General features: G+C 51.8%; 3 protein-coding genes across 9 annotated transcripts in view; 1 reads left to right on the forward strand and 2 right to left on the reverse strand.

The window, feature by feature from the left end:
• SYT3 (synaptotagmin 3) overlaps positions 1-18,203 on the reverse strand; it is a 36,181-nt gene extending 17,978 nt beyond the window's left edge. The window contains exon 1 of one of the 2 annotated variants that reach the window (XM_016936669.3): positions 18,086-18,203. The gene's annotated coding sequence lies outside the window, so the exon portion shown is untranslated. The remainder of the gene's footprint in view (positions 1-18,085) is intronic. The other variant, XM_063802118.1, reaches the window with a different exon arrangement.
• Positions 14-19,381, forward strand: C19H19orf81 (chromosome 19 C19orf81 homolog). Of its 3 annotated transcripts, none has more exons than XM_016936673.4 (6): positions 8,874-8,912; positions 9,532-9,599; positions 16,118-16,190; positions 16,294-16,414; positions 18,065-18,204; positions 19,022-19,381. In XM_016936673.4, exons 1-6 carry the CDS (start codon positions 8,902-8,904, stop codon positions 19,215-19,217), a joined length of 609 nt encoding a protein of 202 aa, XP_016792162.3. In that variant the 5' UTR covers positions 8,874-8,901; the 3' UTR covers positions 19,218-19,381. The 3 variants fall into 3 exon arrangements, with proteins under 3 accessions (XP_016792163.2, XP_016792162.3, XP_016792161.3); XM_016936672.3 differs by lacking the exon at positions 8,874-8,912 and adding an exon at positions 8,959-9,007; XM_016936674.4 differs by lacking the exons at positions 8,874-8,912; positions 9,532-9,599 and adding an exon at positions 14-273.
• SHANK1 (SH3 and multiple ankyrin repeat domains 1) overlaps positions 19,330-23,105 on the reverse strand; it is a 60,875-nt gene continuing 57,099 nt past the window's right edge. For 2 of the 4 annotated variants that reach the window (XM_024351605.3, XM_024351603.3), the window contains one exon: positions 19,866-22,752. In XM_024351605.3, coding sequence (XP_024207373.2) covers positions 22,035-22,752 — 718 coding nt within the window. In that variant the 3' untranslated portion in view covers positions 19,866-22,034. Of the gene's footprint in view, positions 22,753-23,105 lie in introns of all 4 variants that reach the window. The other 2 variants (XM_024351604.3, XM_024351606.2) reach the window with 2 other exon arrangements.

The raw sequence follows: 23,105 nt of genomic DNA on the forward strand, positions 1-23,105 counted from the left end.
GCCGAAATCACTTGGCCTCAGCAAGGAAGCAGGGAGATTGCCCGGGACTAAGGCAGCAGAGACCCAGTGGGTTTCCACACTGGGGACCCAGAGATCTAGGATCACGACGTGCTGCTTCTCCAGGGTCCGGGGGCCCAGTTCTCCGCCCCGCTATCTCACAGAGGTAGAAGTCCGGGGACCCCAGGCCCCTCTTCCCAGGAACCCAGGACTTCAGGCCCTCCAACCTGAGCCGCTCTGAAGGCCGGTGGTAGGAGCGGAAGCTGAGACTCAAAGGTACAGTGCCACAGCCAGGATAGAGGTACTAGCAGGGACCTGGGTTTGAATCCCACCTGGGCCAACTCCTGCCTGTGTGCGCCTCTTGCTCTGAGGCCCCGTTTCCTCATCAGCAAAATACACACCATAAACTTATTTCCTAAGGGATCCACGGTTTGAAAAACCGGTCAGTGTAGACAAAACATTGGTACCAACTAGGTACTTAATGAATATTTCTCAAAAGCAGTGAGTAACAGTTTCTGGTATATTAATAGCAGTTAATGGCAATTGTCATTTCCTATAAGTGGTGAAGTGCTAAGTGCTTTGAAAGCGTTTTCTCATTTAATTTTCACTTGGGTGCAATTATGACATTCCCATTTCACAGAGGAGACAACTGAGGCCCATGGAGGTTAAATCCCTTGGGTAAGGTCTAGATCAGGGGTGTCCAATCTTTTGGCTTCCCTGGACTGCATTGTTGTCTTGGGCTACACATAAAATACACTAACAGTAACAATAGCTGATGAGAAAAAAAAATCACAAAAAAAATCTCGTTTTAAGAAAGTTTACAAATTTGTGTTGTGCCGCATTCAAAGCTGTCCTGTGCTGCATGCGGGCCTCAGGCCATGGGTTGGACAAGCTTGATCTAGATCTACATAGCCTGGAGAGGTGGCTCGGAGGCCCCCTCAGTGCTCTCAATCAGTGACATCCAAATAAATACAACCTCTAGGTAAAAATCAGAGGCTGGGCTGACACCTGTAAATCCCAACACTTTGGGAGGCCGAAGTGGGAGGATCACTTGAAGCCAGGAGTTTGAGACTATCCTGGACAACGTAGGAGACTCCATCTCTACAAAACAAAAAAACCAAAAAACCAAAACAAAACCAAACTAGTGGGTGTGGTGGCGTGCGCCTGTAGTCCCACCTACGCAGGAGGCTGAGGTGGGAGGATTGCTGGAGCCCAAGAATTTTTTTTTTTTCTTTTTTTTTTTTTTTGTGAGACAGAGTCTTGCTCTGTCGCCCAGGCTGGAGTGTAGCGGCGCGATCTGGGCTCACTGAAAGCTCCGCCTCCCGGGTTCACTCCATTCTCCTGCCTCAGCCTCCTGAGTAGCTGGGACTACAGGCGCCTGCCACCATGCCCGGCTAATTTTTTTTGTATTTTTAGTAAAGACGGGGTTTCACTGTGGTCTCGATCTCCTGACCTTGTGATCCACCTGCCTCGGCCTCCCAAAGTGCTGGGATTACAGACGTGAGCCACCGCGCCTGGCCTAGCCCAGGATTTTGAGGCTGCAGTGAGCTATGATTGCACCACTGCACTCCATCCAGCCTGGGCAACAAAGCAAGACCCCATCTCAAGAATAAATAGCCAGGTGCGGTGGCTCATGCCTGTAATCCTAGCACTTTGGGAGGCCAAGTGGGCGGATCACTTGAGCTCAGGAGTTCAAGACCAGCCTGGGCAACATGGCAAAACCCTGTCTCTACAAAAAATACAAAAATTAGCTGGGTGTGGTGATGCATGCCTGTAGTCCTAGCTACTTGGGGGGCTGAGGCAGAAGGATCACTTGAACCCAGAAGGTGGAGGTTGCAGTCAGTGAGCCAAGATTGTGCCACTGGGCTCCAGCCTGGGCGACAGAGTGAGACCCTGTCTCAAAAATAAACATAAATATGAATAAATAAATAAATATTTAGAGCAAGAAATAAAAATGTCAAAATAAGTAAGTAAATAAAAGTAAAAATTGCTTGCTGCTTCTGCAAATACAACTTTAAGCAAGCATCCTGGGCCCTCCCTCTAATTAGATTACACCCTACCCCTATTGCTGCCTATGTGTACATTTTGCAGCCATTATACTACCACAGAACCCCCAGAAATGTCTCCCAGGTTTGCCGAGTCTCTTCCTTGTGGCTTCTTGCATCCCCCCAGATGGATGTGTGTTTACATCCAGGGAAGCATGTGCGGGTGTAAACCTACAGACCACGAGTGCAGGTCCCCATGCCAACTCTCACAGCCCAACCCTTGAACCCTGCTGGGCCTGCCCAGGGTCCACAGGTAGCCCTGTTCCACAGGGAGAGACACGCAGTGATGCACACACTCAGAGATGGGCACACAGATGGGCTTGCCACGCTGCCATGACACGTTTCCAAAGAGACGCTCGGATTCCGAGGCTGCCCAGGCATTGAGAGGCAGCCGTAGTGCACTGGTTTTCTGTGTGACTTTGGGGGCAGAGCACTGGGATTCAAATCCCAGCTCTGCTCCCCTCTCTATGCAACCTTGGAGGGGTTACTTATATTCTCCATGCCTCAGTTTCCCTCTCTGTAAGTGCAGATAATAATACTTTAAAAAATCATACTCTGGCTGGGTGCAGTGGCTCATGCCTGTAATCCCAGCACTTTGGGAGGCCGAGGCTGGCAGATCACCTGAGGTCGGGAGTTTGAGACCAGCCTGACCAACATGGAGAAACCCTGTCTCTACTAAAAATACAAAAATTAGCCGGGCGTGGTGGCACATGCCTGTAATCTCAGCTACTTGGGAGGCTGAAGCAGGAGAATCACTTGAACCCAGGAGGCAGAGGCTGCAGTGAGCCAAGATCATGCCATTGCACTCCAGCCTGGGCAACAAGAGTGAAACTCTGTCTCAAAAGAAAGAAAGAAAGAAAAAATCACATTGTATCTCATTGGGTTATTTTGAGGGTTAAATTAAATTCATGGAAGGTGCTTAGGAAAAATGGCTAGTGTTTAGTGTTGTCATAAATAAAAATTAAATGCATTTGCTCATTTAAACTTTATCTGGACTTGACAAGTGAGGAAATTGAGGCTCAGCAAGGGAAGCGCTCTGCCCAAGATCACACATCTGGAAAGTGTGAGTGGAGATTAAAAACTGTGTGGGTGTGGACCAGGTGTGGTGGCTCACACCTGTAATCCCAGCACTTTGGGAGGCCAAAGGCGAGAGGATCCTTTGAGCTCAGGAGTTGAGACTTGCCTGGACAACAGAGTGAGACCTCATCTCTACAAAAAATACAAAATTTAGCCAGGCATGGTGGCACACACCTGTAGTCCCACCTGCTTGGGGGGAGGCTGAGGTGGGAGGATTGCTTGAGCCCCAGAAGTCGAGGCTGTGGGGAAATGGAGGCTGCCCAGAGTCCCGTCCTTGTGCCTTCTTGCATCCCCCCAGATGGATGTGCGTTTACATCCAGGCTGGAGTGCAGTGAGCCATGATCGTGCCACTGCACTCCAGCCTGGATGTCAGAGTGAGACCTTGTCTCAAAACACAAAAAGAAAAAACAAAAAACGGAGTGGATCTGAATCCAGAGCCCTTGTCTTTAGCCACCATACTGTTTGCATCTAGGACCCATTTGAGGACTTGCATGCTACTGCTGCTAGGAGTATAGAACAATATAAAGAACACCGGACAGGGAGCCAGCAGACAGAGAAAGAATCTTCCATATTCATTCAACTCGATTCATGCAGTCATTTGAGAAATACTTTCTGAGCATCTAATGTGTGCCAGGCATTTTTTTTTTTAGACAGCAGGGATTCATCTGGGAACAAAATAGACTAAAATTCCAGGGTTGGAAGAGCTCATGGTCTAGTGGAAGAGACAGAAAATAATCAAATAACTACACATACTAGGATCCTCATACTAGGATCAATGCTAGGAAGGAACATCCATTGTGCTGTGTGTTTGAGAGAGGTCAGGGAAGTTCCTGAGCAAGTGACTTTTCAGCTGAGCTCAGAAGGATGAGTAGGCATAAGCCAGGTGGTGAAGATGAGGGAGGGGAGGGGAAATGCTCCACGGAGAAGGAACAGCTCATGTAAGACCTGGGGGCAGGAGGGAGTTTGGCACCTTGAGGGCTGTCAAGCACACAAGCTCCATAGGAGTAGCACTTTGTTTTGTTCATAGCTGTGTCCCAGCTGCCTGGCACAGTACCTGGCGCATGGTAGGCACTCAGTACTTATTGGTTGGTTGAATGAATGAATGAACATGTGAATGGATAAGTGGAGGAATGTATGAATCTATGATGTATTGATGGATGGGTGCATGACTGGATAGATGCTGGAAGGATAGATGAAGGGATGGACGGATAGGTGGATGAGTGAATGGCTGGATGGATAAGATGGATGTTGGAGGAATAGATGAAGGAATGGATAGATGAAAGAGTGGATGGTTGGGTGCATACATGGATGATTGGATGGATAGATGAAGAGTTAGAGTGGGGATGGATAGATGGATACTGCAGAAATAGATGAAGGGATGGATGAGTGAATGGCTGGATGGATAGAGGATAGATTGGTGGATAGATGGATGGATGTTGGAGGAATAGATGAAGGGATGGATGAGTGGATGAGTGGATAGTTGGATGGGATGGATGGAAGCTGCAGAAATAGATGAAGGGATGAATGAGTCAGTGGTTGAATGGATAGAAGATGGATGGATTTGTGGATGGATGGATGGATGTTGGAGAAATAGATGAAGGAATGGATGGATGAGTGGATGATAGGATGGATGGATGGATGCTGCAGAAATAAATAAAGGGATGGATGAGTGGAGGGTTGGGTGGATGGATGGATGATTGGATGGGTAGATGGAGAATTAGATAAAGGACGGATGGATTTTGGAGAAATAGATGAAGGGAGGGATGAGTGGATGGCTAGGTGCAGGGATGGATGATTGGATGATTGGATAGATAGATGAAGAGTTAGATAGAGGATGGATGGGTGGATGTTGGAGAAATAGATGAAGGGATGGATGGATGGGTGACTGATTGAATGAGTTTTCACAAATACCTACAGATTCACACACAAATGTGCCTGGAGGTAGATGCAGATACACTCAGAGGCATGCACACATGTGTGTAAACACAGATTCACTTGTTCTCCTGGTGCTCCTCCTGGAGAGAGCAAACACTGAGAATGGGGAGGTGGGGAGACACACCCTTTGGCCAGGGCTATGGCCATCCCTGCCACCACTGCAGCGCTGACAGTATTTCTGGAATTGGAGGAAAACGCTGATTCAGGGATGTGTGTTTTAGACTGGGCACCAGGCCAGGAAGTGGGACAGGGATGGCCCAGAGAGATGGATTGAGTGGCAGAGGGAAGTCGGTCGGAGTAAGGCAGAGAGACAGGCAAGGCGATAGAGAGGTGGAGACACAGAGAAGCAGAGAGATGGGGAAATAGGCAAAGTCATGGAGGCAGAGACAGAGACAGAGAGAGAAAGGGAAGGAAAGAGAGATGGAGACACAGAAACAGAGATGGGGAAATAGAGTGATGGAGACAGAGACAGATGTACAGAGAGAAAGACAGGGAGAGAAAGATGGAGATACAGAGACATACAGAAATCTACAGAGATGCAGACAGTGAGAGACAGAGATACAGGAATACAGAAATCTGTGATACAGGAATTCAAATTCAGACACACACTGTAGTCCCAGCACTTTGGGAGGCTGAGGCAGGCAGATAGCTTGAGCTCAAGAGTTCAAGACCAACCTGGACAACATGGTGAAATTTCAGCTTTACCAAAAAAATACAAAAATTAGCCAGGCGTGGTGTGTGCGCCTGTAGTCCCGCCTACTTGGAAGGCTGAGGCGGGAAGATCACTTGAGCCTAGAAGGTTGATGCTGCAGTGAGCTATGATTGTACCACTGCATTCCAGCCTGGGCCCTTGTCTCAAAAAAACCCCCCACGAAACCCAAACCCCCACAAAAATCAAATGCAGACACACAGAGAGTGCTGAGGTAGGGTTCCAGAGACAGGTAGAGAGAAGGGAAGAAAGATAAAGATACAGAGAGCAATGGAGGCACAGACAATGGAGACATAGAATCCCAAATCCCAGAGGGAAGAAGAGAGACACAGAGGAGCAGAGAGAGATGCAGAGGAGAGACAATGACATCCAGCCAAAGCTAGATGCAGAGTCAGAGGACTGGAAAGGAAATTACCTCCTTTTGGGTGCCTCCTTGGTGCCTGGCTCCGATTTGGGGGTGCTGCTGTACCTTGCTTCATTTAAGCACCAACAGCCCTTGAAGGTAGCATTGAGGAAGGCAAGAGATAAGGAAGACGAGGCTCAGAGAGGGGAAGACATTTGCCTGACATTGCACAGCCTGGGAGCAGCATTTGATGCTGGTCTGTTTGATGCCAGAGCCCATGTTCTCTTCTTCAACTTATGTTGGCTCGTGAAGACCAGGAGGCACAGGGCAGATGGGGTTAGGGGGCTACTGAGTGTGGGTCACAGAAATAGAGGGAAATAATCATGTATTCATTCAACTCATGTGTCCTGAACTTCCCAGAAGACTGGCCCTTGTGGCGTGATGCCGGAGAGCCAGAGATGAGTCAGGAAACAAATTTCTGAGCAAGACAGATGGGGAGGGGGGCAGTGTTCAGAGGTCTGGAGAAGGAGCAGATAAAAAAACAGGCGGAGGGAGGAGACAGAAAACACAACTGGTAGGAGGATGAGTCAGAGAGGGCTTCCTGGAGGAGAGGGCACTTGAGCTTCTTATTAAAAGATGAGGGCATTTGGGGACATGGGGAAAGGTTGGAAGAGCATTCCAGGCAGAAGACACAGCGTATGGAAAGAGTGGAGACAGAAATAAGGTGGGATGTGTGGGAGGGATTATTTATTTATTTATTTATTTATTATTTTGTTTGAGACAGAGTCTTGCTCTGTCGCCCAGGCTGGAGTGCAGTGGTGCGATCCCGGCTCACTGCAAGCTCCGCCTCCCGGGTTCACGCCATTCTCCTGCCTCAGCCTCCCAAGTAGCTGGGACTACAGGTGCCCGCCACCACACCCGGCTAATTTTTTGTATTTTCAGTAGAGACGGGGTTTCACCGTGTTAGCCAGGATGGTCTCGATCTCCTGACCTCGTGATCCACCTGTCTCGGCCTCCCAAACTGCTGGGATTACAGGTGTGAGCCACCGCGCCTGGCTGCGGGAGGGATTATTTATATAAAATAATTAATAAAGGGTAGGTGGAGAATGTTTGGAGGGGTGAGGTTGGGAGAGGGAGGTGAGGTTAGATCATGCAGCTCTTTCAGTCCAGGTGAGGGGCTGAAAGTTTGTCTAAGGCACTGGGGAGCCCTGGGAGGGCTGTGAGCAGGGCAGGGGCAGATCAGTTCCGGGCACAGAAAGACCCCTCTGGAGCCTCACTTGTGGGGAGAGGAATGAGGGCGAGAGAATGGAGGATGGGGTGGCCAGGAGGCTGGGCCAGGTGTGGTGGCTCACACCTGTAATCCCAGCACTTTGGGAGGCTGAGGTGGGAGGATTGCTTGAGCCCCAGAGTTTGAGACCAGCTTGGGCAACACAGTGAGACTCCATCTTAAAAGAAAGAAATAGCTGGGCGTAGTGGTGTGGGCCTGTGGTCCCCATTACTCAGGAGACTGAGGTGGGAGGATTGCTTGAGCCTGGGAGGTCAAGGCTGTTATCATACCGCTGCACTCCAGCCTGGGGGACACAGTGAGACCCTGTCTCAAAAACAAACAAACAAAAAAGGAGGCTAGGGCAAGGGTCCCAGCAGGAGAGGACGAGGTCGGAGTGGCTGCTAGAGCTATGGGAGTAGAGAGGAGAGGAAGGAGCAGAGAGAGGTGAAAGGCAAAAGGAATAGAACTTGGAGACAGATAGGCTGTGAGGGTCAGGTGTGCCTGTGGTCAAGGCAATCATGTCCTCCATCCCGCTGAGATAAAATTGCCAGCTGGAAATGGAAGACAGCTTGATGGGAGAGAAACAGATGTGAAGATGCCAGGAGGGGGTCAGGGCCCCCAGAACTGAGTAAGACTATTTCAATCTGGACTGTTTTAATTGCTAATAACGGAAACGCAAATCAAATTGACCTAAGCATAAAAGGAACTTTATTGGGTGGATGAGGGCTTCAGGCATTGCTGGATCCAGGTGTTCCAATCATCTCCAGGAATCCAACTGTCTGTATCTTTGGGCTATGCTTCCCTCTTGTTGTCTTTGCTCTCAGGCAAGTTATCTCCCTGCATGGTGATGTGGTAGCCCCGAGAGCTCCAATCCTGGCTCTGACCAGCCCCAAAACCACAGGGGAAAAACCCTATTTTCTAACAGGTCCAGCAAAAGTCCAAAGGTTGACTTTGTAGCCTAGATTGATTCTTAAGCTCGCCACTGAACAAATCACTGAGGAAATCAAGGTGCCATCACCTAGAACGAATACTTAGTAAGCAGGAACAACAGATAGTCCAGAGACTATCTGGATGTGGAGAGAGAGGAAGAGAAAGAGATACAAGTAACAGAGACAAAGACTGCAAGGACAGACAAAACAAATAAGCGAAGGTCCAGCTTCCTCTCCCACAATTCCTGCAGAGAGCTCTGCAGACCCAGAGAAAGGGATGCTGAACAGGCACCTACACGGCTAGACCCCTTCTCTCTAGCATGAGAGGCCCCATGAGACCCCAGACCCAGAAGTCCAGGCCCCCATCCTCTCCTCCCTCAGACCCAGAAGTCCAGACCCCAGGCCCTCCTCCATCGGACCCAGGAGTCCAGACCCCAGGCCCTCCTCCCTCAGACCCAGGAATCCAGGCCCCCGCCCCTCCCCCTCCCTCTGGAGGCACCATGGCAACCAGGCCCCCTGCCCACCATCCCCTCCCCCCTAGAGAACCCAGTTTCGTTGGAATCTCGCCTGCTTCTAACCAGTTCCTGGCTGGGGCAGGGATGAGCAGAGGGCAAGTGGGAACAGAAAGGGGATGACAGAGGGGAGTGGGGCTCAAGGGGGCAGTGGAGGCAGCTAGGAGAGGATAGAGATGGGGCAAGGAGACTGGTGAGAGGTGGGAAGACAGAGAGAGGGTGACGGGGTTAGGGAGAGGCAGAAAACGATGAAGACAAGGGGGGACGGGGGCCTGGGGAGATGCCGGGGAAACTGATGGAGACTGAAGAGATGGAGCCCCGGAGAGAAGGAGGGAGGAGGAGGGCAGAGAAATCAAGCAAAAGAGTGGTGGAGACGTGGGGACAGAGGGGAGGAGGCAGGGGGGCAGAGAGATGGGGAGAGAATGAGGAAGGGAGGTGGAGAGAGAGGGGTGGGGAAAGGGACTCTAGGAGACAGAGAGAGATAGGAGGGAAAACAGGGAAATGGGAAAGAAGGGATTGGGGCACACAGGGAGTCCCTGAGGTCAGGGGAACCCAGATCTCCACATGGTCTCAGCCTTCCAGTTCCTCTGTAATTCTACCCCGGGGCTTCAAAGAGGAGGTAGAGGAGGCAGCGGTGGGGAGAAGGAGCTGGGGTGGGTGGCCCAGTCAGAGCCTCTCTTGCCACCTTCCTGAGACATCCCTCACCCACCTTCCCAGGATGCAGCCAGAGGTGGAGCCCGTGTGCTCCCCTGCCATGGGCAGCCCCACCATGCACGGGAAGGCAGGTACTGAGCTGTGTCTTTGGGGAAGGGGTGGACTTCCTCCATCCAGGCAGTGCGTAGTAGCCCGGGCTCACAGTGTGGCCTTAAGCGAGTCACTGGCACTCCAAAGTGAAAGCCATCCCTAACATTCCTGGATTCACCAGATTCCTGGAGAGCGGCCCCCTTGGACCTCAAACTACATTTCCCATGAGCCTCTGCAGTTCCTTGGCCAATGCCCTGGACTCAGAACTACATTTCCCATGAGCCTCTGGGGCCTAAGCAACACCTCTGAGGCTATTCTTCTCCTAGGTAACCTCACTGTCTTGTCTCCCACCCTGAGCTCAGCATCTTCCCCCAAAGCTGCTCTCCTCCTTCCTGGTTTCCATTTTCAAATGGCCCCACCGCCAACCCAGTCACTGGTGCCATCCTTCCACCTCCCACAATTCCCTCCCACAGCCCATCAGGCCCTATCTTCCTGCCTTCTGACTCTCCCTTCCCCATTCCTTCCTCTCTGTCCCCGCAGCCCTGTCCCAGGTCTCATCCTCTTCCATGTGGACCCTCTCCTCACCTCCTCCCTGGTCCCCAGTTTCTCTCCTCCTACCTATCCCTCCATGGCTCCAGAGAGGTCTCTCTGACTTCCTGCAGTGATCCTGGCTGTCCCTTGCTCATAACACTTCCTAGCTTCCCGTCACTTCTAGGACAGAGACCCAAAGCTCCAGCCTGGCTTTTGAGGCCCTGTGTGGTCTGACCCCTGCTGACAACTTCAGGCTCCTAGCCCAGCACTTCCTGCTAGCACTCTGTGCTGTAGCACAGCTCATGCAGTTACACTCATTCAACATTTATGGAGTAGTATCTCAGTGAGGATGCATGTAACTGCAGGTAATAGAAAACCAAACTCAGGACTGGGTGTGGTGGCTCACGCCTATAATCCCAGCACTTTGGAGGCCGAGGTGAGTGGATCACCTGAGGTCAGGAGTTCGAGGCCAGCCTGGCCAACATGGTGAAACCCCATCTCTAAAAATACAAAAATTAGCCAGGTGTGGTGCCGGGTGCCTGTAATCCCAGCTACTAGGGAGGCTGAGGCAGGAGAATCGCTTGAACCCAGGAGGCAGAGGCTGCAGCGAGCCAAGATTGTGCCACTGCACTCCAGCCTGGGTGATGGAGGGAGACTCTGTCTCAAAAAACAAAAAACAAAAACAAACACAAACACCCCAAAACAAAACTCACTGCAGCCTTGAGCTCCTGGCTCAAGTGATCCTCCCACCTCAGCCTTCAAGGCCGAACAAATGCCCTGATGGCAAAACAGACGTTGTTTCTCTGCCTTTAGGTCTCTTTTAGTGCTTTTGAAGGCATCTTTCTTTTGGAGACCCCACAATGCACCATCTCTAGCCTAGACTGAGGCACCCATGTGACATGTAATTTATATGTAGCTCCAGAAAAGTCAAGTGGAGTTGAGTCGACCAGTTGGCTAGTTTTGTTGATCGACGTTTGGTTCATTTTGATTTTGCTGTTTTCTTTGCAGCGTTGTGGAACCAATCACATTTTTTAGTTGATCAGGTTGCAAATTTCAGCATAGGCCATTAGAAACCCCCTGGGTCCCAAGCATTTTGCCTGTAGTGCCTAACGGATGAAACGGCCTGGCTTGTTCTCATGCTGGGAGAGGAGACGTGAAACACGCCATCTCACAGATCATTCATAGCCTCCAATGGCAATAAGCACTCTTTAGTCTTGGGGCTCAAGGGAATTCTGGGAAGTTCTTGCAGGTGACTCTCCTTTGCTCAAAAACGTTGGCCCATGCTAGGCCCTTCATGTGAAACATCCTTCTCTCTGTCACCTCTTTATTTGGTAAATACCTTCTTATTCTTTAGGTCTCACTGTGGACACCTCCTCTAGAGAGCCTTCCCTGATTGCCCCTAGACCGGGAGACTGGGCTTTCCCTCCACCTTGTAACACTTTCATTGAAACACACATTGCCCTTTATCTGAGAGTTCTAAAAGGGCAGAGGTGTGTCTCATTCATCTCTTGGTCCCCAGCATCCTCCAAGGCACACAGGGGCCCTCTGAGATGCCTGTTAAAAAAATTTAACCAGCTACTTGGGAGGCTGAGACAGGAAGATCCCTTAAGCCCAGGAGTTCCTGGCTGCAGTGAGCTATGATTGCACCATGACCCTCCAGCCTGGGCAACACAGTGAGACTCTGTCACCAAAGGAAAAAAAAAAAAAAAAAAAAAAAAGCTTGAAATGGTTGCATTTCCTCAATTTTTCAATAAGTACTTATTTTTAAGTTTATGCTTAATTTAATTACACATATACATTTAAATGTATTAAATACATTTACATATATTAAAATCACTGTTGTAACTAGAAATAGTTCTTATTTCTAATGTCATATTTCATGAGAAACTATTGTATTCACATTTTTTTCACATGCATCTTTGATGCTGCTAGAGTTACTTTTTGATTCATTTAACGCTTGTACAAGGCTATTTTTTTAAATTAATTTATTGTGTTGAGACAGGGACTCACTTTGTAACCTAGGCTGGCATGAATTGACATCATTGTAGCTCACTGCAGCCTCAAAATCCTGGGCTCAAGCGATCCTCCTGCCTCAGCCTCCCAAAGTGCCGGGATGATAGGTGTGAACCACCATGCCCGGCCTATAATTATTTTTGAATATCATCTCATACCTAGTACATATTTAAATTTCCCTAATTATCTCAAAATTGTATTTTTTTTATAGTTGGCTTGTTTAAATTAGGGCCCAAACAAAGTGCACACATTTCAGGCTTTATTCAATAAATACTAAGGACAACTATAAGCCTGGCACTTTGCTAGATGCTGGGGACGAAAACACAAGTCCCTGCCCTTACATTGCTCAGAAGACATAGGGAAGACAGAGTGTAATTAGGGAATCATAGAAATAAAGGTAAAATTGCAATACTATGAGTACAAACATACTGTGCTATGAGGAATGGCATCAGTGGACCCTCAGGGAGACTTGATTAGTCAAATGAGGGGGAAGGGAGATCCACGCAGAGTTACAGCATTGGCCAAGATCCTGCAGCAGGAGGGGTCAGAGAGTCCAAGTCACAGAAAAACAGCGTTTTTGGACTGCAGCAGGTGAAAAGGATGATTGTGCTTGATCAGGTTTAAGACACTAGCACGGTCTGATCACGTGTGGTCTTATGGTCACTGGAAGGACTTTGGACTTTATTCATCCCACAGACAATGAAAAGTCCTGGGAGGGTTTTGAGGAAGGGGCCATAGGGTCAGGTCTACATGTCAAAATCCTGCCTTGCTGGGGTAACTGGAGAGCGAGAGGAGTTAGGAGACCAGGTGAGAGTGAGGTGAGAGGAAGGCACCTGGGGAGATTGAGAACACGCACACTGGATCCAGATGCTTACATTTTTATCCTTATTCTATCATTTTGTGCTGTGTGACTTTGGGCAAGTCACTTAACCTCTCTGTGCTTCTGTTTCATCATGTGTTAAACAACACTACCTCAGAAGGTTATTGTGAGGATGCAATGGAAAGTATTTTATTCTATTCTATTTTGTTTTATTTTGGCACTAGAGTCTTGCTTTGTCGCCCAGGATGCAGTGCAGTGGCACGATCCCGGCTCACTGCAATCTCTGCCTCCAGGGTTCAAGCAATTCTCCTGCCTCAGCCTCCAGAGTACCTGAGACTACAGGTGCGCCCTACCATGCCCGCCTAATTTTTTGTATTTTTAGTAGAGACGGGATCTCACCATGTTGGCCAGGCTGGTCTCGAACTCCTGAGCTCAGTCAATCTGCCCACTTTGGCATCCCAAAGTGCTGGGATTACAGGCGTGAGCTACTGTGCCCGGCCACAGTGGAAAGTATTTTTTAAAGTGTTTGGCATATAAAAGGGACAGTAAGCACATAGTTATATTGTTAAGTGGACAGATTTGAGGAGGGGATGGCTGTGTTTGAGGGATGGAGGGAGGCCGGTATGACTGGAAGAAAATAACGAGGGTAGGTATTTCTGGAAGGGGATCCCGTGAAAATGTAGATTTGAATCCAGCAGGTCTGGGGGTGGGCCCTGGAGTAAGTGTCTACCGCATGTGTGTGTGTGAGAGTGTGCAGGAGAGCCCGTTGTGAAACATATACCAGCACACCACTGACTATAGTTAAACCAAGTTGAATGTGTTGACTTACTGTAATGAGAGACAGCACACACACACACACACACACACACACACACACACACACACACACGTTGTCTCAGTAGAAGGGTGTTAGCAAGGACTTATTGTTAGAGCCGGGCTGTGTCAGGTGACTTTGGGGAGGGTTCACAGGGGTGGGGCTTTGCTCTGGATGGGAGACTGATGGAAAGCACAGGCAAGCCCGTGACTGGGAATCTTCATCTCATTGGGAACCAGGAGGGGTAGATGGAGCTAATGCTGGGGTTAATGAAAAAGCAGCCGTCAGCTCTGAGCTGGGAGGGGGGGATTTTGGTCATTTTTGTGGTTTGGACAATGTTCATGTTTGTTGTGTTGAGACATGATTCAGGGGTGGTCTTGTTTTTGTCTCAGTCCATCACGGTCACAGAGTGGCCTTGCTTGATGTTGGTGTTACGGGAAATGTTTTATGTTTGGCAGGAGAGCACCAGGGCCTGGCTGTCAGGGTCTGCTTCCCTCCCTTTCAGCAGCTATAACAAAGACACCCCAAAACACAACATCATAAAGAAGACAGAAGTGTATTTCTTTTCTTTTCTCCCTTGCTCCTTTCCTCTCTTTCTCCTTCTTCCCTCCCTCCGTCTCTCTCTTTTCTTTCTCTCCTTCTCTTTTTGTTTTTGAGATGGAGTCTCACTCTGTCGCCCAGGCTGGAGTGCAGTGGCGCAATCTTGGCTCACTGCAACCTCCGCGTCCTGGGTTCAAGTGATTCTTCTGCCTCAGCCTCCCGAGTAGCTGGGACTACAGGCACACACCAACACACCCGGCTTTTTTGTATTTTTAGTAGAGATGGGATTTCATCATATTGGCCAGGTTGGTCTCGAACTCCTGACCTCGTGATCTGCCCGCTTCAGCCTCCCAAAGTGCTGGGACTACAGGAGTGAGCCACTGCACCAGGCTCCGTCCCTCCCTCCCTCCCTCCCTTCCTTCCTTCCTTCTCTCTTTCTGTCTCTCTTTCTCCCTTTCTCTGTCACCCAGGCTGAAGTGCACTGGTACAATCATGGCTCACTGCAACCTCTAACTCCTGGCCTCAAGCAATCCTCCCACCCTAGCCTCCTCAGTAGCTGAGACTGCAGGCACACAACATCATGCCCAGATAATTAAAAAATTTTTTTTGTAGAGATAGGGTGTTGCTATGTTACCTGCCTCAGCTGGTCAAGAACCAGAATTGTATTTCTCTCTTGTGTAATGGAAGGCAGGGTTGGTGGGACATCTTGGCTTGGTGAGAAGATTTAGAGATAAGAGTTCCTCCCATATTGTTGCTTGCCATATCTGAATATGGTGGAAGCTGGGTTATTGCTAATCCACATTCCAGTCCGAGAGAGGGCAGAGTCCAAGAAAAGCGGTAATTTTTTAAGCAAATGACTCCAAAGTTACACCTCTCACTCCAGCTAACACTTCATTGGTGAGAGCATGGTCACATGGCCACACTTAGCTGCAAGGGAGGCTGGGAACTGTTGTCTCTAGCTGGGAAGCCATGTGCTGGGTAAAACTCTAGGATTGTAGGGGAAGGGGAAAATGGAGTGCATGGAACAACTAGCACTTGGCCATAAGAGAGAGACCAGTTAGCTGATGGTGGGGTGGTCAAAAAGGGTCCATATTTGAGAACTGTTATCTGTGAAATTCCAATCAGGAGACTGATTCTGAGAGTGTTGGAAAAACTGAAAACTGGGCTGGGCACAGTGGCTTATGCCTGTAATCCCAGCATTTTGGGAGGATGAGGCAGGAGGATCACAAGGTCATGAGATTGAGATCATCCTGGCTAACACAGTGAAACCCCGTCTCTACTAAAAATACAAAAATTAGCTGGGCGTGGTGGCGGGTGCCTGTAGTCCCAGCTACTCGGGAGGCTGAGGCAGGAGAATGGCGTGAACCCGGGAGGCAGAGCTTGCAGTGAGCCGAGATTGCGCCACTGTACTCCAACCTGGGCAACAGAACAAGACTCTGTCTCAAAAAAAAAAAAAAAACCTGAAAACTGGATTCAAGTGTTGTTACTGAAGTGATGCTGCCACAGTGAAGAAGTAAGCCTGGGGTGACTAGAAGAGGAAGCAAAAAGGAGCAAGTTCCTCCTGCTTCCTCCTGCCTTGCAGGCTCCCACTGGTGCCCCTGTCAGGCAGAGCCTAATAGGAACCCAGCTGTTGAAGAAGAAATGTGGTTAGTAGAGTCTCAACCCAGGCATCACAGAGCCGGTGTCGTGGGGTGGAGTTTGGAGCTAAGAGACGGTAACTCAATATCTGGCATACAAGCTATTCTGGGTGTGGCATGGGCAAGCAATTGGTGATGGCCATTTAAGCAGAATCATGGCTGAGGAGGGCTCAGGGCAGCTGACACTGGGTTCTCTGTCCTCAGGAGCCCTCCTTATGGACCTGGAGACCCCAGAGGAGATGCAGGCTCGGAGCCTGGGCAGGCCCATCAAATCCTCGTGAGTTGTCCCTGGCCCCCATGACCTCTATCTTCTGCCTCCCCAAATGTGATGGCAGCGAACCCTGACCTCAGAGGTCCCTGCCTGTTCGCTCTCTCCCTAGAAAGCAGTACCTGCGGCAGGTCATTGCAGAGTACGAGGCACTGGACCGAGAACTCCCGTGCATCCGGAAGTTCCCCACACCACCAGCTGCCCAGCCCCTCTGCCTCTGCATGGAGACCTTGGTGAGTGGACCTGTGCCCTTATTTTCTGCACAGTTTTGGTGGGGTGATGGGAAGGGCACAGGCTAAGAAGCAGTGTGGCCAGAGTTTAAATTCAGGCTCTTGGCTTATAAGCTGTGGGCTTGCCACCAGGACAGTTTGCTGAAAACTGATTGTGAATTTGTCAAAGGGTCAGTCATGAAATCTACTGCTCATGTCAGAGGGGAGACCAATGGGCAAAGAAAGGGGAGGCTGAGGGGGGCAGGGAGGGAGGACAAAAGGAATCCTACTAATCCACTTCTGTAAAGTTTACAAATATAACAAAAACTCAAGAAAAAGCCCATGTGTGTCGGGTGCGGTGGCTCACGCCTGTAATCCCAGCACTTTGGGAGGCCGAGGTGGGTGGATCACTTGAGGTCAGGAGTTTGAGACTAGCCTGGCTAACATGGTGAAACCCCGTCTCTATTAAAAATACAAACATTAGGCAGGCGTGGTGGCAGGTGGCTGGAATCCCAGCTACTGGGGAGGCTGAGGCAGGAGAATCGCTTGAATTTGGGAGGTGGAGGTTGCAGTGAGCCGAGATCATGCCACTGCACTCCAGCCTGGGTGACAGAGTGAGACTCTGTCAAAAAAAAAGGAAGGAAGAAAGAAAGAAAGAAGGAAGGAAGGAAGGAAGGGAGGGAAAGGAAAGGAAAGAAAAGGAAGGAAGGAAGGAAGGGAGGGAAAGAAAGAGGTCATGTTTTTGACAGATTCAGTAAATTGGTCCTCCCTGCCTTCAATCAGAAGAGGTATATATCAGAGTCCCAGGCACTCAATAATTGACTGAGAAGAGCTGATGTCAATAGGTGCTTACTGTGTGCCAGGCACAGGCCTCCAAGGTACCCTCTCAGCTAATCCGTGTAACTCTCCACCCTGCATACAGGGATTGCTGTCCTCGTTTTAGGGATCAGTCTCCACCCCATCACTCCACTTCTTTGTGGCTTTGAGCAAGGGACTCTGCAGCCTCCCCTCTCACCCCAGTCAAGGAATGACTTTCTGGAAGTGACATCATTTTTCAGTGAAATCGTGAAAATTTTCATTTCATTTTAGTTCCTCAGCAATTTTATGTGCTATGACAACTGTTATCACCCTTGACATGGTAATCACGTGATGCAACTGTGTTTAGTGATCAGTCCATGTTTCTGAATGTTAAATAGATTGACAAGACATCAAAACCCCTATGACCCTTATCTTTTGACTACTGAACATTCTTAAAATGCTAATACGAATATAAAAGGAAAGGTGTGTAACTTAAATCCTGGCAGAAATTCTCAAGAACTTTCAGTCGCATCCATTGCAAATTGCTGGGAAAGTTTTTGGTAGATTCGTAAAGTTGGCTAAGTTGGTGAATCATTCGGCCAACTGTTCATTGACTTTGGGGCAAATTGGCTTGGTGAGAATTGATTTTTTTGGAGAATGACCTAGAGTGATAGTAGATGCTTTCCCATCTGAGAGATAATCTGTCGTCTCCTTTGACAATAGCGACAGTACCCTGGGATTAAGAGCGATCCTTGTCCCTCAAATGCCACCTGGAACTCTGTGGCAGGTTCTGCAGGTGGGGTCTAGGGTGGTGACTTCTGAACCCAAAATGAACCAGGAGGTCACGGGCTGAGGTTCTCTCTCCGACACCCGCAGCCCGAGGAGGATTTTACCCACCTGGAGGTGCTGCAAGCCCTGGAGGCCCAGTTACCGGGGGCCATGGAGAGCGGGCGCGTGAGCAGCATCCGCTTTGAGAACATGAACGTCATCTGTGGGACTGCTGGGCGCCGGAACCGGTGAGTAAGCGGCGGGGGCGGGGCCTGGAGCGAGCGGGAGGGGCGGGGCCCGGGGCGACCGGGTAAGAGCGTGGTTGGTTTTAGAGCGCTGAGGGACGTGGCCAAGAGTGAAAGCATGAAGGGGCGGGGCCCGGAGCGACTAGATAAGAGCGTGGTTGGTGTAAGGGTGCTGAGGGGCGGGCCCCGGAGCCACTAGATAAGAGCGTGGTTGGTGTAAGGGCGTTGTGAGGCGGGGCGACAGTGGAGTGACAGCGTGGGGGGCGGGGCCAGGAGGGACTAGATAAGAGCGAGATTGGTGCAGAGCCACTGAGGGGCGGGGCCAAGAGTGAGCGCGGTTGGAGGTAAGGTCCGGTGAGATCAGAGAGAAGGAGGGATCTCGAGTGAGTAGGGGCCCGAGTTTGAGTGACCCAGTAGTGACCGGGATAGGGGTCTGAGCCTGGAAAGGCAGCTGTGAGGGGGTGGAAGAGACTGAGCACATAGTAGGTGTGGGGCCAGGGGTGATAGGGTGGGGACAGGCCTGGAGTGCCTAGGGTAGAGCGGAGCCTGCAGTCGCCAGTGGAGGGTCGGGCCTTTGGGCGGTTTGAGATGGAGCCTCGACAGACAGTGATTAGGACGCAGAACCAGGCTAAGAGAGCGTAAGGAGCCTAGAGCGACCCAGGCGAGAGGGCAGGGCTGGAGGGGAGTTTAGGGACGGAGCGACGGTCCGCTGGACCAGGGCCTGTAAACGACTCCAGGGACCAGGCAGGGACTCTTCGAAGATCAAAGCCAGGGCTGAAACGACCTGCGAGTTCCTTTTCCGTCCCCACCCCCCTTACAGGTGGCTCATCGCGGTCACGGACTTCCAGACGCGCTCGCGCTTGCTGCGCTCCGGGCTCAGTCCCCGCGGGCTTGCGCACCAGATCGTGCGCCACGACGACCTCCTGCTGGGCGACTACCGCCTGCACCTGCGCCGCTCCCTGGTCCGGCGGCGCATGCTCCAGGCCCTGGGGGCGGAGCCGAACGAGGAGGCCTGACGCCCGGGCCGGCCCCGGCAGCGCTTGCGCACCGCCCCGCGGGCTGGGGCCACCCACCCGGAGCCCCGGAGGACAGGGGGCGTTGCCTTCCCAGGAAGGAGGCGGGGCCGGCTCGAGGGGGTGGATACTGTGAGTTTAATTATAAAGAATGACCTGGTACAAAAGCCATTTCTCTCTGCAAAATCTTGGTGGGGAGTCAGGGGAAGGGAGGTGATGGGGGGTAGGAATGAACCCCCATGTTATAATCCCGCGTCCCTAATCTTCCTCCAGTCCCTGTACGTGGACGCCTGGGTCCCAATCCCTTGAGGGATGAACTGAGGCCCGCGAAAGGGAAGACCTGGGCACCGGGGCTTTCAACGCGTGCCGAGCCCTGTCTCAGCGAGAATCAGACGTCCTCATCCGCCCCCCTCCTCTTCCCCTCCCACCCCCCTTGGAAGACAATTCTCGGGCTTTTATTTCAGGTTTTTTTTCTGGATTTTTTTGTGTGTTCTAGGGGTTTTGTGTGTTTTTTTTTCTGTTTTTTATATTTTCTTCTTTTGTTATTGTTCCTCTTTTTGCTTTTTCTCTCCTCTCCACCCCGCGCTGTCCCAGCATTCGGTCCCTCCCCACTCCCCACCCCGACCTCTCCTCCCCCCCCCCCACCCCCTACACCCTCCCCAACCCCGCGGCACCCATCCAGAATGAACAAGCCCTTGATAGACGGGCGCCGCGCAGGCCCCCTGCGGACTGGGGGCATCCGACAAGGGGGAGGGGGCGGGTAGGGGTCCAGCGCGGCCTCTGCCCCTCTCCTCACCACCCCTCCCCCCTCCCACGACCCTCCCACGAGGTTCCCCGCAGATCCCTGACATGGTGAGGGGAGGGGGCTTGCAGCCCCCTCCCCTCATGGACGGAGCGCCCCCCCCTCTCGGGGGTAGGGGGCAGCAGAGGGGGAATGGGCTTGGGGAAGGAGGGGGAGCTCCCTTCTTTGGCAGCTGAACATGGTGGGGGACCTGAGGGCAACGCCCTCCCCCCTTTACCCACAGCAGGGGAGGGGGCTTTTCAGGGGGAGGGGTGGCTTAACATTCCCAAGCCCCGGGAATAAGCGGAGAGAGGAAGCGTGCGGGAAGGAACAGCCATGCTGGAGGGAGAGGGAGCTTCTTGGAGTGGACAGGTTAGGAGAGGGCAATCTTCGTGCAAAAGGGATGGACAGATGGCCCAGGAAAGACAGAAGAGGGAGGATGTGAGGAAGGGTGAGGGCTGGAGGCAGGGAGAGGCTCGAGTGTGGAAGCATGGTGAGCAGGAAGCCAGTGTGCATAGGGTCTTCTCTCACCAGGAAGAGAAAGAGCTTAAGGAGGTAAGAGAATCCGAATGAGAATGGCCGCAAGAGCTGCTTGTCAACAGGAATAAAAAATAAGCGTGTCAGGAAAAGAAATGACAGTTACAGCCCAAGAGTGCATGGAATGAGATGAGTGTGCAAAAGGAAAGAAGTGGTAGAGCTCTCATCCACGTAGAAAAGACAAGATGCGGTGTGCAGCCATGTCATGGTGTGCAAGAACATTATTAAAGGGGAGAAACAAGGCTTCCGGAGAGCACTGAAAATGCTGGGGGGGGGGCGTGTGCAAAAGCAAGTGTGCAAGAGGGTTCACAAAAGAATAAAAAATGCAGAAGGGCAAAGATTTCAAACAGAAAGGGGCAAGGGAGTGGGAGCCTGGCAAAGAAGAAGAGAATGAGCATTTGTGAGAGAAACAGTTTCTGGGAGGCAAGTGTGCAAAAGGTGTGACCAAAAGTGACGGTGCAAAAGGGGCAAGAGGGAAGGCGGGGGGTGGGGGGCTAGGAGTGTCATGGTGAGAGGGGAGAGTTGGGGAGTGGAAGAATCTGGGGTTTTTAAGAATAAGAAGGGAAAGTGCTTCAACGTAAGAAAATGGAGGTAAGAGTGTGTCAGGAGGGGTGCATAAGATAGCAAGTGTGCAAGGGCTGAGCAAAGAGCAGGGCACTCCAGAGAATGAATGATGTGCATGGAGTCTGTGAGGGGGAGGGAAAATGTGTCCCAAGTGTGTCTGCAACAAGGGTCCAGAGCGAGCGGGGAGGAGGAGATGTGAAATGGAGTGTGTAAAGGAGGGCCCTGGTAGGGGAAAAGTGTGTAAGCAGCAAGAAGCAGAGAAGGAGGCATGGAGCGTGAGAAAGGAAATGCAGCGTGTGCGAGGAGAGCAGAGTGTATTTGAGCGGGCCTCGCCAGCCAGAAGCAAAGGCAGAATGTGCAAGACAGCGAGAGGGCAAATTTGTGCAAAATTGCAGCCCGGGGATGGGAGGGGAGAGAGGTGAGCAGGCGTGCAACGGAGCGTGCAAGAGGCTGAGGGGGGCAGCTGTGTGTGCTGGGGAGAGGGGAAGGGGGAAGAGCTGAGGGGCCTGGAGAGAGTGGGAAGGGTTGTTAGAGGGGTGGCAGGTGGTGGAATCCGAGGGCACCCCCTTCCCCTGCGGCCTGGGGGACAGTCCCCATCCATTCGGGCTCAGGGCTGACCCTCTATGGCTCTGTCTATCCCCTCCCCCCAGAATAGGCCCTTCCCTCCTTCTCAATTCCCCTCTGTAATTTCTCCTATCCCCCCTCCGCTCCCCGCTTCACACACACACACTCTTGTGTCAGCTGCCCCCCTTCAGTGAGGTGCAAATGTCCGGCCTGGATTGGGCCACCTGGTGACCTCTGGCCTTGGGAGATGAGGGCAGGGCGCAGTTTGAACAGAGTCCCTGGCCCGGGGAGAGAATGACAGTCAGGGGTCAGAGGTCAAGAGGCCAGCAGGCTCAAGAGTTCTGTGGACGGGGCTGGTCCGTCCAGGCCAGCCATCACCTCTCCAGGAAGAATTTGAGAGCCCGGTCGATGTTCATGCGGTGGCCCACCCTGGTCACACCTAGATCGACGTAGTCCTCCTTGGTCAAGGCGGGCAGGTGGGAGCCATCGATCTCGTGGTCCAGGAACTGGGCTCGGTGCTCCGCCAAACCCAGCCACTCCAGCCAATCAGCCACGTCGAACTTGGTCCAGAACCCCAGAGGTTTAGCGCCAAACGGCTTGTCCGGGGGCAGCGAGAGCAGGCGGGTCGGTGAGAGGGAGCGCGAGGCCCCTGACAAGGCTCCCCCGAGCCCCCCGGATATCCCCGGGTGTGGCGGCACAAAGACTGGGGCGAAGGGGTCAGCCGAGCCTCCTGCCCCTCCAGTTGGGGAGCCACGGATGTCAAAGAGGCCTGGGTAGAGGGGTCCGGAAGGCAGGATGGGCAGGGACGAGGGCCTGGGCGCAGGGCTGACCTTGTGCTCCGAGGCGGGCAGCAGCGAGGGGCTCGGGGCCCGGCGGAGCAGAGGGGGCCGCATCTCGAACTCCACGCCCTGGAGGTGGCGGGTGGACGTGGAGGAGGAGGAGGCTGAGGGTGAGGTGGCCCCTGGGGCCGCAGCGGCTGTAGGGGAGACCCCTGTTCCGGTGGGGAGCGGCGGCAGAGGTGGTTTGGGCCAGTTCTGAAACAGGCTGCTGACAGGCTTGGAGAGGAGTGAGGACTGGGAGTCGTCGGAGAGTCTGGAATGTGACAAGGGGGCAGTGGGGGAGGACAGGGATTTAGGGGGCAAGGGCAGGGGTGAGAAAGAGGCAGAGGTCAAGATATAGGAAGAGAGGAGGAGAGACATAAGGGTAGGGGGAGAGATGGAGGAGAGAGACGGGAAGAAATGGAGGGAGCAAAGGGTAAGACGGCCGGCCGTCGAGGAAAGAAATGAAGGGAGAGAAAGATGAGAGGACAGGGAGAGGGCGACAGTTAAGAGAGATGAAAGAAAAAGAGACATTAAGTGATAATAATAATAATCGTCACCGCTTACTGATGCTCACGTGTGCCAGGCATTGTTCTAAGTGCTTTACATGATTGCATCTCAGTTTAA

Source organism: Pan troglodytes, chromosome 20 (genome assembly GCF_028858775.2).
Source record: "Pan troglodytes isolate AG18354 chromosome 20, NHGRI_mPanTro3-v2.0_pri, whole genome shotgun sequence".
NCBI lineage: Eukaryota > Metazoa > Chordata > Mammalia > Primates > Hominidae > Pan > Pan troglodytes.

Bases quoted from the DNA above. Each gene is read 5' to 3' on its own strand.
- C19H19orf81 (XM_016936672.3), top strand. The intron at 16,191-16,293 runs GTGAGTTGTCCC...CTCTCTCCCTAG, and splicing joins GGCAGGCCCATCAAATCCTC to AAAGCAGTACCTGCGGCAGG. The intron at 16,415-18,064 runs GTGAGTGGACCT...CGACACCCGCAG, and splicing joins GCCTCTGCATGGAGACCTTG to CCCGAGGAGGATTTTACCCA.